Raw genomic sequence first — 20426 nt, forward strand, 5'->3', positions numbered from 1 at the left:
TAAAATAAGATAATAAATAGGAGAAGAAATTGATGGAATGTTTCCTTTCCTCCTATCAAAACAAAACCATTTCAACTACTTCCTAAGTATATGACTGTCTAAGTTTATTATTTGCTGCTTTAGGAGCAACAGGTGAATAGTCAATTAGTGAATATTTTTTAAAAGTAAAAATAAATTAACAATTTAAATTTGAGAGAAACGACATCACCTGCATACATGAGAGCAAGGAAAATGCCAGATTTTGCTGTTTGAGTGGACTAGGTATTAAAGAGCCTTGCAAAAAAATGTTTTCAATGCCAAGCAATGACTCATAATAAAAGATCAAGGAAAATTAAGTACCTGTCTGATATTGTCTACTTTCAAGTCTCTTCCTTTTCCTTGATTTTGGTTTTACCAATCTGGTAAGCTCATTTGTTCCATCTGCCTGGAGGAGGTGACTGCCTGTTTCATTTTTATTCTCTACAGCATCCGAACTGTTACCTGAGAAGACAAAATGACCAGTTTCAGGTACCCATTTTATTTACAGATTTTAAGTTAATTCATATATATTCATATTCTATATAACCTCAAAAGCCACTTTATAAGTAGTTCTGCTGTTGTAGTCCATCCACTTCAAGGTTCAATGCGTTGTGCTTGCAAAGATGCTCTTCTGTTGTACCACTTGGTTACTTGAGTTACTGTCACCTTCCTGTCAGTGTTAACTTGTCTGGCTATTCTCTTCTGACCACTCTCATGAACAAGACATTTTCTCCCACAGACTTGTTGCTCACTGGATGTGTTGTTTTTCACACCATTCTATGTAAACGCATAAGAAAATTCTTGACCATGCTTTTTAAGCATTTGAGTTGCTGCCACATAATTGGCTGATTAGATATTTGCCTTAATGAACAGGTGGACATAATAAAGTGGACGCAGTGTATATAAATCACTCTCATAATTCATCTGCTTTAGCCATTACAATCCTTAAAAAGGGCTAGCCAAGCAATTTTAAAATATCAACTCAATCAAAAATGGATTTAGAAAAATTGTCAAACCCAGTAATGGGAGTTGAGTTTGTTTCATATACAATAATTCCTTGCATGTAGGCAAAAAATTGTGCTGTTGATCTGACATTATCAATAATATGATAAACAAAAATAATGTCAAAGTTCAACAAGTGCTTAACAAATATTACAACTGTATACATAGTCTCCTAGGTATCAATATCTTGCTTGCATGCAATAATTTTAAAATAGATTGAACAATCAGCTATGAGGTTAAAAATGGGTGCATGGTCTATATAATGATATATAAAATTATTGAACTAATTCAAAACTCTTGGAGGAAGTCTTCAATAAAAAACAAATACCCAAATTGTGTGCTTTCATTATACATACATCAAATTGTCAGAAACCGCCACTCACTGGCCTCAGTTAACATGTACTTACAATGTGCTACTGCAACAAAAGCTTTTGTTTTGTGAGCACTGATATAAGTGAACATATTTTTTACTTAATTTTCACAGCCAAAAATGGAATAAAACAATTTAATTTTAAAACTTATCAATCAGTTAAGCAAATTTTTCTCTTTTAAGTCAAACTTTTAGCTTAATTTGTGTTTAGAGTCATGATGTTCTCTAATTAATGACCCTAATTGCTTTGGTAATAGTTCTTAACTTATCTTGATTGAGTGCTTTGTGGTAACAATTTTCCACAAAGTTATGACATTAACCACTCGGCACAAGAGATCAAACACTAGTTACTCAAACTTTGTTCTAACTGGAAATAGCGTTAATCACTGATCTTAACTGGTAGCTTTTTAAAAAAAAACATACTTACCATATGCGGTAGCCCAAGCTACCGGAACAAATGTTTTGCTAATATCTGTTTCTTCAACTTGTTGTTCATGGCCAACTGCTGCTTCATCTTCTCCTACTATGACTTCCATGTAAACTTCATCTGCAATGTCGGCACAATCTAGAAAAACAAGTAACAATAAAATCTATTTCAATTCCTTCAAGCAAGTTAATTTTGCACTTTAAAAAAAATCACTTGGAATCACAGATAAACAAATCTCTATTAGTTTTGCATTTGCAAATTTGTTTGGACCATAAGCATTTACTGAAAATAGAATTTTAACCCCATCAGCCATGCAGTTCGAAACCCTTTTGCGTACTTAACTCTGTGGATTACCACTGTTGTTCAAGCCCAGTGAAGAATGATTCGATATTATTCTGCTCAATATTGGATGTACACTGAAGGGATTGTACAGAGGGAGGTTCTTCTAGTGAGAGGAAGTACAATGAGGTATTGTATAGTGAGAGGATATACAGTAAGTGGTCTTAAAGTGGATATTGTACACTGAGTGGTCCTAGTGGCCTTACATGGAGGGGATTGTACTATGAGTGGTTTTATTGTGAGGGTATTGTACACAGTCTTCTTAAGAGTGAGGGAACATACCCTGCAGGGATACTGAGGATTATGTGGGGGGAGCGGGTTTGGGTTCAATGAGCGGTCTTACAGTAGGGACTGTACACAGTGGCCATACTGACTGCATGGACAAGAAGGATTTAGGGAAGAGGGATTGAGGAACCCTGGAGCATATCCTCAGCAGCTGTACAAGGGCACTTGGTGAGGGACGGTACCGATGGAGACATGATCAGGTCCTGAAGACCATCGCTGAAGCCATCAGTGCAGGAGTGGAGTGGGTGAAGTGGTCCCAACCCTCCAAGCAGACCATTGCCTTTGTAAAAGCTGGGGAGCAGCCAATACATGCCAAAAGAACATTGGCAGGTATACTGACCTCTGCAAGAGATTGGCAGCTGATGTTCCTGATTCCAGGAACATCACTGATGATGTGTCCAGAAGCATCAGTAGACGTATGCACACAGGGGGCAATGGGACTTCCTCACTGGGCAATGCATGATAATAGAGTCATAAAGTCTTACAGTATGGATGTTTAGCTGAAGTGTGTGCTTTTATGCTGTAAGACTCAATGACTCTTTATTGTTTATAAAATAACGTAAAGACTCATTGACCATGCAGATGAGAACACCTACTCAACACCACTGAAGTTCCAGAATATCAATCAGACAACATTAAGGCATTAATTCAAACTCTGAAGCAACTTATCTGCATGAAATTGGCCTATTATTGCCTGAAAATTGCACCAAAATGAACAAAATTAAAGTCACTGAGATAAGTAGGATAACTGTACAGTGGCTGAATTCATACCAAACATAAATCAAGGTGATTTTGGCACTGCATACCAGTCGTAACAGCCCCAGAACCTGACAGCAAGTACTCCTAAGAAGGCATAAGCATCAAATTAATTCCCTATTGTGTGGCTTCTGCACTTACTAAGTAATTCAATCATTACTTCAGTACCATAGTCTTTCTGACAATTATCCGAAAGGTGACAACTGTTATAGACAATAGACAATAGGTGCAGAAGGAGACCATTCGGCCCCTCGAATGTCCTTCCTTAAACCTGGAGACCAAAACTGTACACAATATTCCAGGTGTGGTCTCACCAGGGCCCTGTACAAATGCAAAAGAACATCCTTGCTCACTGTATTCAATTCCCCTTGTAACAAAGAGATATGAGATATCATTGCCAAAGATAAGCATCACAGTTCAACATTATGGGATCCTGAAATTCCCTATCCAACATGGTTCTGAAGTATTTTCATAAAAGTAACAGCAATGGTTCAAGATGGATAAAAAATGCTGCTTCGTTACCCACAAATCAACATAATATTTTTCAAAAAGTTGGTATTAACATTTATACCAGCAGATAAATGGGGTAAATAAACTGTATTTTAGTTTAAATGTAATCTTACACCCGGTCAAACCTTCAGTACCTCATTAAGTATAAGACCCTGTTACTATTATCAGTTGTTGCCTCCATTCAATTGTCTTATCTTCCTCATTAAATCTATAAAATTTTCCAGAGCTATTGGTGTATAAATAATCTATATATTCAACAGATAGTATGTAAATACATTAAATCTATAATATACACCAATAAACTCATTTTCAACTGATATACATTTCCTTGTTGTAAAAATCATGCAAATTGTATAGTATGTACCGTTCGGGATAGTATTATGTACAAAACAATAATTTGATTCATTATCCACCTAGAATTTCTGGGTGTTCAAATTCTTGAAACTTGACAAATTTTAGGATAAGTGAAATAAAACAATAGGCACTTACTTGCTTGAAGGTAGCAGTTCTCCTCATGCTGTGTTGCGTTCACTATGAGATAATCCATTGAAATGTATTAACTACTTAACTGAAGAACATGTATATACGACTTAACTTTAAAATTTCACCCAATTTTAATTTAAGTGGCTAATTATTAGTTTTAGTTTAGATTATTAGTTTTCTAAACTAGCAAGCCAGTGGTTGAAAACTGAATGCACTTTGCCAAAGGAACATAGTGGAGTTCAATAAATTTTGCAATTCTGGGTCAATATAATTACTGCAGCCTGGCTAATCTAGTTGACTAGCCAAAGGACGAATGATATGATATAATCTCTTAAAGACCATGTAGAATAATCAAAGCCTGCCTTTTCTGCCAACAATTTGTGCTTGTATTATCCATATTCCAATAGTAACCAAAATATTTCACTGACAAGGCTGAACAGATATATTAAGATTAATTAAAATGGGGTTCAATTTTGCAGGATTTCCTCTCAAACAAGTCAGTGGTTTACGACTGTGTTCCTGAACGTGTTCAAATGATGGACATAGACATTGGGGGATAAAAACAAAACTTCTGCTAATTCTCCAGTGGAGAATTTGCATGAACATTCTGCATCAGGATGGGATGATAGTACTTCAGTTAAGGCAAAGAGCTATGCAAGTCTAAATACTAGATAATCTAGATTTTTTAAAGCTCTTAAATAGCTTTTAAATGTCATACAGATTCAAAGATTTTGACACTGGTTGCATTTGGTTTAACTGGCTGTCAAAATAGCTTTAGGACTTTTATGGGTGGGGATTAAATTATTCTCTTTTCCAACATTTGATTGTTTTACACTGGGGTACAACCTGTAGGACAGGAATTGAATAAACTTCAAACCACATGGCATCAAACTGTCATCCACATTTCAGGCATCAAGAGACTACTCACATGACGTACTATTCGAATACTCAACATAAGTAGTCACAAATTTCACCCAACACAAAGTCCAAATTAAATTATTTTAAAATACCTATCTTAGATTCAAAATTGCATTCTAATTGGTATTCAAGTAATGTCATCAAAGTTTAAAGTGGATTTCTAAAAGGTGCCTGGGAACAGTAATCCATTCTGACTCACTCAATTTCTTTAATTTGCTTAACACTCTGGAAGGATTGTATTTACATTGGGGCTCTATTTTATTAAGTGCAAAACCTTTTCAAGAAATCTGTACTTACTTATATCCTCATCCTCCTGATTAGGGTCATTAACAGTCATGTACACCATTTTCTCTCGTGATATTCTGCCCACATTGCCCTGATCCAGTAGTCCAACCCCATGATCATTATCGGGTTCACTTTCACCAATGTCTACAGTTCCACCTTAAGTTGCACAACAAAAAAAGTCATTATATTTCACCACTAAGAAGCTAAAAATCCCCATTACTTGCACATGATCTATGACACATCATATCACTTTGTAAAAATAATTATTTAACTCCCCTTCCAGCATTCTTCTCCCCATCTAAACATATAAATTATTTAGAAATTTCAAGGGGATTTACAATGGAAGTACAAGATAAAATGGAAATTGTCTCAAATAGCTTTTGTTCTTTAAAAGTTGTCCCAAATAAGCCCAATTAATCAGGATCACTATATAAGCAAACTAATGCTTATTGACTCACCTTCATCAGCTACAGTATTTCAAAACCAGCAGCACAACAAAAAATACAAGGATCCTTACATAAAATGAAAGAACTCGGTGTGTCTAATATTCTTAATTTAAGTAACTGGTTGAATCACATATGCCCAGAATTCCTACTTGCCCCGCCTAACCTTCGTTTTGGGTGGATTCAAAATGGAATAATAAAATGACATTGATCCACCTGATTACTTACCTAAATCATCCTCACCATCATCTGCCTTGAAAATGTAAACTTTAATGACATCACCACAGGTACTATCTTCTTTTAAACTTTCACTCTGTGTTGACAGTCCACTTTCCATTTTCAGCTCACCATTTCCTCCATGTTCAATCTTTCCTCCATCATCATCCACTAAAAGAAAAACAACTTTAGTATTAACCACACACACGTCCTGAAACATGCAGATCCAATTTTTACAAATTGCTTAGTGATCTGTGTCAAAGTAATTGTTCAAATATTTTCATTTCGTCCAGAGTTGCATAATTCATGCTAAACAAAAATGTAGCTTTCTACAGGGAAAATACAACAAAATTCTGAAATATGAAATTTAAAAAAAGTATTATTAGATAAAACTATTTTTAATAAGTAAAAGTCTCCGAGTAGCACTTGCTTTTAGCAACAAACTCAAAAAAAAGTAAAAGAAACATCACTAAATTAGAAACTATACTTAATCCCTTCTTATAGTCAAATATTCATTATGGACAGATAGTCTGCACTGGTAATTGTAAGTGTAATGGCCTGCTTAAGATTTCTGCTGCTATGCTGTGAGGTAGTTTATATTAGTAGTTTTCTGTAAAAGCAGTGTGCTATGCTGGAAAGTGTGTTTTGGCTTTGGTGAGTTAATGACCCATGTCGTTCCACACAGGATTACGAGTCAGCCAATCAGGATTGTGAGGTGTGAGAGAAGGTTCTAGAGAGCTGTAGGAAGGAGTTTTCTTAAGGACGGTAGTGTAACTTGAAGTCTTTGGCACGAACTGCAGAGTGGGGCACAAGGGAAGATGCTGTAGAATGCCATTAGGAGAGTCCCTATTGCAATAACTGTTTTGTACAGATGAATGGCTCCAAGGAGGAAGGGCCAATACTCCTAAGAGAGCCATTTCATTCAAGATGGTCTTCAAGGGGAATTCAGAATGAGACACAGACTGCGGGTCCAGAGCATGAGTGAAGAGATACACCCCGACTTCTCCAGTATGAGTTCCAACATTATGTGCACATTGGACTGGTTTAACAGTTATGGGCCATGTTATATTTCTTTTATTTTTCTGTAAATGTTTGTGAAAGTTGAAATTTGGTAAATATAATTTCTTTATAATTTTATGCTGGTGTATGATCTGTCATTTCTGGGCTACCGATAACTGTGTATGGGCAGTATTTACTCAGTATTCACTCAAAATCGAGGTTTCTTTAATAGGGATATCACTACGTCCCTTTTTGGTTGACCTGACTGACCCTAGACATATATCGTTTATGAAATGTGGCCTTCTCACCAGTGACATGGCTGTTCGCAGAGTTAGCTAATGAGCCAAGTCTGTTTGCCAGCCCCAGTGAGAGGGTCACATAAGCAATACCTTAATTGCCTTAATTCATTAAGGTACCACCTTAAAGGGTGGTACCTTAATGAATGTGTTTTCTAAAATTCAACCACATAGTACGCATTTTCATGTTTTTGTAGCCACTAACTTTAGCAGGAACACGTTGTATCCAGTGGCTCTGCCTTCAAATATGCTTGTGATATTGCACTAATCCCGACAACTTCAAATTCAATCAGTGACCCTTTTCCCAGCCAATCTCAGTAGACAACAGCACAGGTTACTACCACCCTCGGCATCAGAGGGAAGAAGAAAAACAATATTTCAAGATATTTATTATAAGAGCTAATAAGATGGGAAGGATTATTTAGAATACCAGATAAGGATAGGGCTGCACCTGGCTATGCTGAACCCATGGATAGGTAAGTTACTGTCTAGACTTATAAATGAGAAAAATTGTCACCAGCAGCTGAAAAAATGTAACCACTAATGGAGAAAATGGAAAGAAAAAACACCTAAAAAGTTCAGAGTAGTAACCAGCAAAAGCATAAACACAGTTAAAATTCAAAACAAACTGATGCTAGAAAATAAATATCAGGGCAAGCAACAATGCAGGAGACAACAGCAGAACAGGAACATTGAAACATAGTGAAAATAACACAAAAGGTATGCACCTTTCGAGGCACTATATTGTCTAGGAATAACTATTATGCATCAGATTTAAAGCAAAACAAAAGTGACACTTGATTATGGCCAATAAGTTAGAAACCTTGTGGCTTGAATACCAAAGGAAGGAGGATGCCTATTTTACAATTAATGAACTCCAGGATAAAATGTCACAAAATGTAAACAATAAAATGATACAGAATGAAAAAACTAAAAAATGTCTATAGTTAGATAGGGAGAAAATGAGTGAAGCATCTAGAGTCAGAAATGGGTAACACGTCTATACAGTTTTGCCCATCTACACTAGTTCCATTTGACCAGAATACATCCATATTCAAATGCTTGCCTAAATGTCTCCTATGTGTAATAATTGTATCTAATTCTACCACCTCATCGGTCAATGAGTTCCCGATATCAACTACTCTCTATATTAAAAACAGTTCTCGAAGTTTTCTTTAAATTACTTTCTTTTCAACTTAAGACCTTTGTGGGGGAGAGAAACTCTGCCTCTCCAATTTGTATGTCTCTCACAATTTTATACACCTCCATAAATCCACCCACCAGCCTCCTTCAATACACGGAAAACAACACCAGATCCAATCTTTCTCCAAAGTCCTCCAATCCAGGCAGTATCTTGATGAGTTTCTCTCCAGCACAACCACAATCTTCCTTTCATGTGACAACCAAAACTGCACATATGGTTCTGTGCTGGAAGTGCACAAATTCAATTGTATTGGTCCTCTGTAATTAAAATAGCCTACCATTATTAATTAATAAGGGTCATAAATAAGATCAACTTGGGCAAGATATTTGAGAGTACCCAATGCTTGGGCAGGAACACTCGTCATCACTATGGAAAGGAGAAATACTGCTGAGAAAAAAAGACTGGTTATTGCTTTTAAAATTTGCTGGATCTCAAGGCACATAAATAAGCGTGACTTGACACGATTCCATAATGTGTGAACACACAAACATCTGGATAGACATACTATGAAATAATTTAGTGAGCTAAATTCTTGGAAATTAAAGTTAAGAATTTATCCCAAACTTGCATTTTGTTTTACTGATCAACAAAAAGTGAAATAATAATCAGACCCAGTAGTTATTTTATAGTAAAACCCATAGAAGCCTTAAAATGACTTAAAAACTTTAACATGTTATAGACAACTAATTAAAATTGAAGTCTGGCTTTATAGGTCAGCGAAGCAAGTTTAAACACACTTGTAAATTAATGAAGGACAGGATGCAAAGCTTATGTCAAAAGTGTCAAGAGAATCTGGGACTATGGTGCCTAACATCTGAAAGTCACCCTCTGCAACAATCTCAATTTTGACTTGGAATTGTTACCCTAACTTAACATATAGATTCAGACAGCACAGACGTAGGTTCTTTTGTCCAGCTCGTCCATGCTGCCTGTGATGTTAATCCATAACAAACCCCATTTGTCTGCATTTGGCTCAACACTTATGAAGATAAAACTTAGATCTCCTCTCATTGTGTCCTCTATTTATAGACTCTCCTGTCCTGGGGAAAATAGACTCTAATCATCTACCCACTTTATGTCCCTCACAGTTTTATAAATCTCTGTTACAGTGAAAACAAACACGCCCATACAATCTCAAAAGTATAGACCTTCATTCCAGACAACATCACTCTGAATCTCTTCCACACTCCCTCTATTGATACATTGTTTCTGTAGTATGGTGACCACAACTCTTATAGCTGCAACTTGATGCCTGACTCTTGTGCTGATAGACTCAGGGTATCAAGGCAAGCATACCAAAAGCTTTCTTCACTGCCCTGCCAACCTGTGTCACTACTTACAGCAGCAAGTTATGGGTTTGCATCAAACCAACTGTCTGCAAAAGTAAATGGCATCAATATATATTAGCAACAAGGGCCCCAACAGCAATCCTTGCAATATACAATTTTTTTAGACTTCCAGTCAGAAAAACGTCAATCCACCATTGCATTGCCTCCTTTCACCGAATCAGTTTTCAATCTAGCTTGCCAACAATCTCTTGTGCCTTAATCTTCTGGACCAACCTAACAAGCAGGAATTTGTCAAAAACCTAACTAAACTTTTTAACTTGTGCCCATGTGATGCCAGTGAACCAACAATACACCTACTGTTTTAATAGCAAAGCACATATTGAATATAAAATTAAATTATTTTTATTTCATGTGTAAGGATGTAAACCCCACAAGCCTTATACTCCATTCGTTCTAAGGACTGGATATAATACAGGCAGTTAAAATCAGAGTTAATCCATTACCATCCTAAACCAAAATTGCCTTGATAAGTTCATGGACTGGATTTCACAATTCTTACACTGAAAACAGTTGTGTAGATGCAGCAAGCAGTTCATAAGGTATGTGGCATTGTTAGAGGTTTTGAGTACAAAAGCAAGAATATCTGACTGCAGTTGTACAAGGTCTTATGAAGATTCATCTGAAGTGTGTGCAGTTTTGGTTATGATGTCTTAGAAAAGGGATTTACTTGCTATAGGAGTGCCAGAAATGTTCATCACAATTCTGATAAGGCTAGACTACCTAGGTAATGGAGACAGCACTTTTCATGCCTGGGTACCTAGAACTAGGAGCCACAATCTGTGCAGGGCATTTGGACCAGAAACAAGGAGAAATTTCTTCATTCAAATGGTGATGAAAATGTGTAATTTTCAAAGGATCATGAATAAGCTTAAGAATTGGACAGGCAGATTGCTATATACAAAAAAGAATCAAGGGTTTGGAGAGAACAAGAATATTAGAATAGTTGAATCCTACAGTATAGAAATAAGCTCTTTGGCCCACCATGTCCAGGCCAACATTTTTGACAATTTGTACTAATCCTATAATCCCACATTAGAACTGAGACAGAGGACCAGTCATGATTGCATTGAATGGTGGAGCAGACTCAACAGGTTGAATGCCCTCATCCTGTACCCACCCTTGTATTTTACTGAGCTAGGTTCTTGCAAGTACATATTTAACATAAGAGAATAAACAACTTCCCCAGACAGGTTAAAAATCCATCTCAAATTTACTTGCTCTTTGGGACTGAGCGAATAATGAAAATTTGTCTGAACTCAAAAGACATGTTCTAAACATTTTCACACAACACAAATAATTGCAATTCACCAATTCAGCTTGAGGGCCAGTTTTAGCTATCCTACCCACACTGAGTTTGAAATTTTTTTCCCAATGTTTCTGGACTGTGGAGGCTTGCAGTTTAAACTACTTTAGTATTAAAAATTCATGGTGTAAATTATGGGCTCAGGGTGGACAAGTGAACTTGAGAAGTACTTTGTGCATTGGGAAATAGTGACCAAACAATAAGAGTGCAAAATTTGCAGATATGAAAACTGCAACTCTGGCAGTGCCAAAATTATCACAGTATCCAAGTCCCAACTATTGACATCCTCTATTAATAACATTAAAGTGAACAAGAAATTGGCATCGAAATGTACTGAAGATATACAGGGAGTTGGGAAAGCAAGGTATGATGACACAGAAACACACAGAATACTCCTGCAGAGAGGTATCTCAGACATGAAACATGAGAAGCTAGTATGTCAACTAAGTAAATAATGATGATGGCAAGTGGAATATTGGCACATTTACTGTATACGATGTAAATGTGCTAATGGCACAAATATTGGCAAAAATCACACCTAGAGCAATGTGTACAATTCAGATCTCTTAATACGTGGAAGGCTGCTCAAGCAGTTTGATTAATTGGAGGAAGGGGCTTGTCTTGAGGAAACATTCAGAAAGTAGGATCTTTACATTGGCATCCAGAAGAACAAACGATATAACAGAAACATGAAAGGTTGAGGCTGATAAGATGGGGCTCCTTTGAGAAGGATTCCAGAAATGGGGACTATGATTTCAAATAAAAAGGAAGCTCCTTACTTAAGACGGAATTGATGGGAATTTCTTCTTTCAGAGGGTCATAAACTTTTGGAATTCCCACAAAGAGTGACAAAAAATGAATCCCATTTCATGTATTTTACAATTATAAAGTAAGACTCACTCAAATTAATTTAGATTGCAATCACTTTTTAGATTTGAATGAAATAGTCAGAAGTTTCACAAACAAAATAATTTTATAATATCAAATGAAACATTATGATTGCGTCAACTTGTGTGCAGGGATAAAGAACAAATTCCATTCATTTTCCATGTGCCAAAGGCCTACCTCTCTCGTCACTTACAGGAAATCATTAAATAATCTTCATTAGTGCCTTTATTTCCTACTGGAGCCTCGATGGTTACGGGAACTGTCTCCTGACTCTGAACGTGTAAACTGCGTGCATCTATCACAGTCTCTGCAGTTGAGTCTGTCACCAGAACCTCTTCTACATCAGGCAATAAGGCATCCGTGACTATTTCAGCTTCACTGACTGCAATGTGCTCAGCAGTGGCCATATCAGACACATGTATCGACTCACTTGTCAGTACATGTTCAGCAACACACATGGCCTCTGAGGTAATGTCAGAAGCTAATACGTCTTCAGGGATTGTAGTCAGAGTTTCCTCTGTGCCAACATCTGTGTCCAGTACTTGTTCAGGAACAATTATGGTTTCTGGTTCCTCAATAATATCAGGGCAGTGGACATCTTCAGCCACAACATCTTCAATGGCATCTTGTATTACAACAGAGTCAGTGTCATCAGAGACAAAGTGGGATTCTGGGTCAATAGTGGAATCTACAAAGACGGTTTCTTGAACTTCCACAAGAATATGGTGTCCATCAATATGCTGTGAAGTCACTTCATGAACTAAAAAATTAAAAAAAATAAATCTCAATTAATACGCATAAACAAAACCTGGTTACTTTACTATAATAAAACAAGCATCAAAATTATGACACAGGATTGTCATTTTGTCCATTACAATCAATATAAAACTATCAAGTTGAATCCCATCTTACAACACTTGACTCTGCAGACCACAACTTCTCATGTTTTTATGCAAAGCAGGTTGTCTCTACCATCCTACCTGTGAACACCTGCCACCCAGTGGTGGAAACATTCTCCCTCACTACCTTTCCAAATATTCACCAAAATTCTTTAAATAAATGCCTTCTCTTTTTGAAACCTTGGCTTGAAGAAATTAATCCTCCCTATTTGCTTACTCGAGCTCCCACAATCACTCTACAAAAACAACCAGTAAGATAGAATAGTTATTCAATTTATTGTTTGAGAGATCCTGTATATGAATTTGACAGTAATAGTGTCCACGACGACCACGGAAAAAAATATAATTAACATTTCCAAGTTCTCTGCCTCAATTGTTTATCAGAGTATTTTCTTTTGATCACGAGTGGAGGATGCACACTAGAAGTAGAGCACAAGTTTTAGACAGCTTTATAACTGTCCAGTGCTTAAATCACATACTGGCAAATTGAAAAATAAAACTTTCAAATTAAAAACATACTCAGAATCAGATTCTGGTTTATTATGTCTGGCATGTCATGAAATCTGTCAACTTAGCAGCAATTCAATGCAATACATGATAATATAGAAAGGGAGAAAAAAGTAAATGGATTACAGTAAAAAAAATATATATATATTAGTGTGTGTGTGAATATTGAATAGACTAAGAAGTGGAAAACAGAAATATTTTTTAAAAAGTAAGGTACTTTTCATGGGTTCAATGTCCATTTAGAAATCATATGGCAAAGTGGAAGAAGCTGTTCCTGAATTGCTTAATGTGTGCCTTCAAGCTTCTGTAATCCTTCCTGATGGCAACAATGAGAAGAGGGCATGCCCTGGGTTATGAGGGTCCCAATATTGGATGTTGCCTTCCTGAGGCACCCTCCTTGAAGATGTCTTGGGTACTGCGGAGGCTAGTACACAAGATGCAGCTAACTTATACTTTATGACTTTCTGTAGCTTCTTTCGGTCCTTTTGGATTTTAGGATTTTAGGTCCAATTCTAGGATTGTTATATGCATTTTAAAAAGCTCAATATATAAATATTCCTCAAATATTCTTAATATTCCTGTAAATAACAGATTGTTTATTACCTGTGTTATCAAAAATCACCTTGGGCTCCTGTTGTTGCAGTTCAAGCCCTCCTACATCTTCATCCATGGTCTGCAAATTTCATCAGTCACCACTGTATCTGTTAAACAAATAAAAAAGTTTAAAGAACGTTTACAAAATATTTTGACTGTCACCTCAATTTGTACTCAAATTGAATAATCACAGTACACTGCTCCTGAAAGAATTAGGATATTTCATACAACATTTGGCCACTACTAGGAATCGAAAATTAGGCAAAATGTACATTCAACTATCTGCTACACTGCACTGCTAATTTCAAAACATCAGTACTTCTTAGATATGCCAAGGATCTATGAAACGTAAATGAAGAAGAAAGAATATACATGTTTTCAGAATATGGCTATTTCATGCGATATTTGGCCATTAACAGGAATCAAAAATTGAAATGTTACAGCTAGACCATATTTACTCAGATTTCATTGTTCACAAATTCAGAAAATTTTAATAGCTAGGGATGGCAAGAATTACTTTTCTTAACTATACTATTTAGTAACCAACTATCGAACCTATAAAAACAACAATGTGCTCATTATTATTTCTCTCACACTCATGGCGCAGTTTCAATAACCTTTCAAATCAAGGGACTCAATTCTTTAAAAATAACAAACATCAGAAACGGTGTTAGAAAAGTAATCTGTGCATGCGCAGAATTGCATTCACATCTGTAAATTCTAGTCAAAATCCCCAATCTCAATTGTGTTGGAAGGAAAGAGCAAACAGCAGATTACCATTTCCCTATAGGGAAGGAAAGAAAATTAACGGAGACAACGTATGCAATAAACTACACAGTATGTCTCATGGAATGTATTTTCAAATCATCAGAGATCTGGCAGCAGATTGATTATGAAAACTAAGAAGGGAAATGGGATTAAACTTTGCTAATTTTCTGCCATTTTGTAGCTTTCTGAAGCTTAAAGCTCTTAGTCTAGTTGCAAGTACACACATGAACACAAATGAACACTATTGTCTTGTCTCTTATAGTTCAATATTAAAATACTATTGTTAAACACTCATAAACAAACAGAAAATTGTCCGAAACAATGACATCTATTGGCTTTAGTATTAAGTATCTCTACATCACCCTACCTTAAAGGCAGTATCAGAAGGAAAGAAACAGGAAAGTGAGAATAAAGATAACTTGTTTAATCTGCAATCTCATTGGTTGCTTTTATTTTAATAGAGCCTGCTTTGACTTTCAACTTACAATCAATCAGGAAAATGGAAGATTATTTCCCAAGTCTAATGTCTTAACAGATGATGGTTCCTCATCTACTGTGTAATGACCAATGTCTCCTACAAAAGCTATTTGTTGGTTATTTGGCAATGAATAGTTATTTCAGCTCTCCCCCTCAAACATTTACTTTAGATTTAAATGTTAAAATGAGCAATATTTTAAAAAAACTAACACCAAACCACAGTTGGAGATATTTCATTCCTCCTTCAAGAACTTCAAGACACAAGTAAAAGTTGTGGGAAGTTGTGGAAAAGGAAAGAGAAGTAAACATGCAGAAAAATTTGAGAAAGCTATTCTGGGACTTAAGACTTTGGTAATTGATGGAATCGTGTCAGCAATGGTACCGTATTTAAATTTGGAGTTTAAAATAAGTGATATTGTACTACAGAGCTGAAGAAATATGACTTACATGGATACACTGTAAGAAATTCATTCAGAATCAAATATGACATCAAGATTGTGAACAATTTGCTTCAGTAGCCAGGAAGGGTGTATGGAGTTAATAGTAAAGGAATAGAGACCCATTTTTAATCTTGTGCTTTGTTATAAGTTAAAGAAACAATCAGATATTTTACAAATGTTGAGGTCAGGAGAGATGTTGAAGCAAAGTTGGATTTCCTCTGCTGAAACTAACACGACTTGAATGTAACAACATTGCTAATGGGCAACATTAGAAACAGAAGGGTACAAGTACAGATCTCTGAGGAACCGAAGAGGCAATGCTGGAAACATGGAAAGGAACATCACCGGTGACTGAATACAATTGGGCAGACAAGAATGTAACTTAACGACTAGATCCCAGCTGAGTGACAGAAAAGGTACTGTTGGAAAATACAGTGTTCAACGTATCAAAGGATGTAGATTGGTTGAAAAGGAAAAGATAGGCACAGAAAACAACAGCTCATTTGTACAGTTATATCAATTATAAAAACCTACATGGGGTTTACTTATGTAGCACCTAACTTGGAAAATATATTTGGAAACCACATCTGCCTGATATTCACTGCTGAAGGCTGTAGTTAATTAAAGAAGGCACATTCATTTGTCCAAATGACTGAAATATCATTCACACTGGACCTAGTATATTTGGTTGGCCCCAGACTGGTGAAGAGTGTTAATGAAGTAAAAATTGAGCTTCAAGCTCAGTGAATTCACTTCAATTATTCATGCAATAAAATGAAGTAACCAAAATATTTTTATTAGAAGAGGGAAAATCTTGTCTTTTGACTAAACTACCATCTTCATGTTTAAGATAAAATTCTCTTAAAAAAATATTTCTTACCTTAGCCCGACCTTCCTTCAAATGTTCACTGCTATAAGCTAAGGTCAAAGAAAGGAATTTTAGTTTACCAGGCCTACAAATAAATGTGTCAACATAAAAGCTAATCTTTCAAGAAAAAAAATAAACAATGGACATTTGCAACAAAAATCTCTAGCCAGTGCCTTGCGCTTGATCTCCTTACTTAAAGAAGGGTGTATGTGGGAATCGTGGGAAGTAAATTTATTACTTGGGCAACATTAGAGACTGAAAGGTATAAGTACAGATCTCTGAGGAACAAGAGACAATGCTGAAAACATGGAAAGAAACTCATCCCTGGTGGCTGAATACAAATGGATAGACAAGAATGTAACTTGATGACTAGATCTCAGCTGAGTGACAGGAAAGGCACTGGAGGAAAATACATGAAGTGTTCTTCCCAAGAAGAAAAATTGAGTTAAATATGCTTATATACTTTGTAGATTCAAAGAATGTGAAATGGTATCATTAAAAAATATTAAGATTCTGAGAGGACTTCCTAAACGCTGTAATAAACACTGTGAGGATGTTTCCTTTAGAAGTAGAGTCCACAACAAGAGGATATAATCTCAGACAAAGGGTCAACCAGTTAAGGTTGAAACAAAGGAATTATTCATAAGGAAATGTTTAAATATTTGAACTTTTGAGGACTTTGAATACTGAAGTCAATAACTAATAATTTTTAAAGATGACAAGACATGAACTAAAACAAATCAAAAGGTTTGGAAATGCAAGGAAAAGTGAAGTTGAGGCCATACAGCAAATCAGCCATGAACCAGAGCACGTGTGTAAAAGTGTAAGGTCCATTTATGCCCTTTTCCATTAAATACCTCTTACAACTTTCTTCTTAAGATCATAATGATGTACACAGCTGTTTTTGCATACAGACCCTTCAGATTTGTTAGTTAAGAACACATCTCTTTAAAAATAATTACCATTCAAACTAATTTTTCAATGTGTATAGATGTCGACCACCATTTGGGCATAGGTTTTCAGATGCATCTACATGAATAAGCCACCTGGTAAGAGAAGGAAATAAAGGCAAATTGAATTTCATTACTTAATTAGACCTCAAAATCTGTACACCCATTTATAGAACATGCCTACTATACCTGAATCTAACAACAACATTTAAATTCCTTACATGATAGTTTAGATTTCAAAGGTAAAGTTTCACAAACCATAAACAACTCTGGAATCTCCCATGGCTATGAAAGACGACTACAAATACAAGCCTCCTTTCTTCCACGTCAAAAGACTGTGTAAATGCGCCACAACATACACATACAGGATTTCAAATAAAGGTGATCCCTTCATGTAGACATATAACATCTAATGTGAATTAATTATCCACCATGAAAAACTGAAGCATTGGTAAGAATGAGGGAAAAGAATAAGCTACGGCAAGACAATTTCTGATAAATGGGAAGTTCAGTATCAGAACTAAAGCTCTATTCATTGTTGTAAGGTTCATGAACTAACAGTCAACGTGCATTCAACAGTTGTATGAATGAAGCTTCATGGACATAGCTTTTCAAAAAAATTTTGGCAGCTTAGTTAAGGGATCAGCATACCAGTGAAATTTCCAACTCTACCTTTCACATCCACCAGAGGGCAGATGGGCTTTAGTTTTATATTACACTCAGAAAGTGAAAAGCTCCCTTTCCTCTACAGAACTGCTCTAGAAATTCTAGTATACCATAAAAGAAAGTCTAAATAAGAAAGTCACTGATATTCCACTGAGATTACTTACACCAAAGAGGGAATGTAAACAATTAACTTAGTCTGCCCCCACTGTAGAATCTACTTGCTCTGGGAATACCCAATATAAGCACTCCCAGGGCAAGAACCCTCCAGAGATTGCCCTGGGACTTGTATCTTTCTTACCATATTTATTGTACAAATCATATTGAATTGCAAGCATGACAGAAGTCAGGATTTGCATATCTGGAGTGATTTATTGCTTTTCACTCCAAGAAATCTCTCCAATTGCATGATACAGAAAAAGACATGCTATTTACAAAGGAACTTCAGATCAATCGTGGGTAACGCTTGCTTCAGGGTGAGGATTGATAACATGAAGCCCAGACTCAGGAGTAGGACCAATAATGTGGTAAACTATCAGGATCCCTTGTGATGCTATGTAACATCAAGGTAGCTCAAAAATAGCTGCAGCAACTTGGATTTCCAAAGAAGCTATCTCTCATTATCCCTCAAAAATGGTAGTCTGTTAATCTACTACAATCCTTTGCTGTTTTAAAAGCTGTTGATTATGTCACTAAAATATACTAATTAAAAATCAAAGGAGCAACATTTTAAAAAATGATATGAACTAAAATGATTACCTAACTGCTCTCCTGGCCAGTTAGCTAGAAAAGAACAAATGAACTTATCCATTAAGACCATGCTGTTGCATGAGGAATCACTATAATGGTATCACCACACAGGTCCAGCCAATGACAAGTAAGGGAGGGGAGGTGGGGTGGTGCAATAGTTTCTTTTGTGCTTCCAGCTCAGTCTTCTTTCAAAAGGCTGCATTTGATCATTTGCAATTAAATATGATGCTGAATTTTTTGCAATCCTCACTTACATAAGTTAGCCCCAAAGTTATTACAGGCTGGGGACCCTTTATTCAAAATGATTATTTTTTTCTTGAGCGCTGTTATCACAAATGCAAAATTCCACAAGACACTGGGAAGGTTCTCAGGTGATACACACGTCTTTGCTCACCAAACAGTCCTGACAAGCGTCCTCACATATGTAATGAACCCATGTTAATGAAAAATAGAAAAACACCGCAATAAGGTGAAAAATAAAGACCTCAACTGTGTATTTTCAGCGTTGGAATGAACATACGCTGCTCGTGAAACAAGTAAAGATCTATCATGGCGAACTGAACATTGAGGGTAATTGTGAATATTCAGCAAGTCGGTAGCAGAACAAAGGCATGGCATTTAATTTTTGAAGCATTGCTGATAAAAATCTAATACCAGAACAAGTCTAGAGCGCTGATTATCTTTTACCTTAGATAAAACCTTTTTAAAAAGTTACCGTAACCTTTTAATCACAACACGGCATCATAGGTATAAACTGCCACTGTTTATCATTCAACAGCTGATTCAGGTACTCTCCTGATCTGCTGTGCTGCTTTTGTTACTCTGTACACATTATATGAATGGTATGTAATAATTTTTACTGTTCAGTACATATGTGTGAAAAAACACGTCCAGCCCCAAGCATTTCCGATAAAGGGGTACTCAACTGTATATCTTAAAACGTTGAATGCCTTCAGGTTCAAAGATTGAGTTTTATGTTTAGTCTCCCAATATCTTACAAACCCTTTAACCAACATATTTCCCATTTCCTTAACAGAAAAAAAATTAATCTGCTTTTGACAAAATTTGTGCTCATGCTTCCTGGTGAATTAGTTAATGCGAACTATTTACAAATTAAATATGTTTACCAAATTGCTCTTCAGATATCATGATAGAGAATAAAGTATAAAATAGGCAATAACTGAATATGTTTCTTCACCGAACTGATAGCAGTTTTGATAAAAGGAAACCTCTAACTCCAGCTCTGCCTTCAGACAAAGCCCAAGGCTGCCTTTAGGAACTCAGCTGCAGTCATCTTTCAGACCTCAACACCCATCTTTGGAATGCAAAGATGCAAAGGGTCAGATCAACAGGCTCTCTACATACAACCCATACAGATGCAGCATTTCCAGGAAGCCAGTTGATCCATTCTGAAGCATG

General features: G+C 36.1%; 1 protein-coding gene across 5 annotated transcripts in view; it reads right to left on the reverse strand.

Moving 5' to 3' along the window:
* LOC132393213 (zinc finger X-chromosomal protein-like) overlaps positions 1 to 20426 on the reverse strand; it is a 33401-nt gene that overhangs the window by 5493 nt on the left and 7482 nt on the right. For 3 of the 5 annotated variants that reach the window (XM_059968188.1, XM_059968190.1, XM_059968189.1), the window contains exons 2-10: positions 17607 to 17690; positions 16657 to 16694; positions 14101 to 14198; positions 12285 to 12851; positions 6065 to 6223; positions 5406 to 5549; positions 4197 to 4238; positions 1818 to 1955; positions 340 to 480 (exon numbers count right to left, since the gene is read on the reverse strand). In XM_059968188.1, the coding sequence (XP_059824171.1) occupies positions 340 to 480; positions 1818 to 1955; positions 4197 to 4238; positions 5406 to 5549; positions 6065 to 6223; positions 12285 to 12851; positions 14101 to 14167 (1258 nt within the window). In that variant the 5' untranslated portion in view covers positions 14168 to 14198; positions 16657 to 16694; positions 17607 to 17690. Of the gene's footprint in view, positions 1 to 339; positions 481 to 1817; positions 1956 to 4196; positions 4239 to 5405; positions 5550 to 6064; positions 6224 to 12268; positions 12852 to 14100; positions 14199 to 16656; positions 16695 to 17606; positions 17691 to 20426 lie in introns of those variants that run through there. The other 2 variants (XM_059968191.1, XM_059968192.1) reach the window with 2 other exon arrangements.

This window comes from Hypanus sabinus, chromosome 4 (assembly GCF_030144855.1).
Source record: "Hypanus sabinus isolate sHypSab1 chromosome 4, sHypSab1.hap1, whole genome shotgun sequence".
NCBI lineage: Eukaryota > Metazoa > Chordata > Chondrichthyes > Myliobatiformes > Dasyatidae > Hypanus > Hypanus sabinus.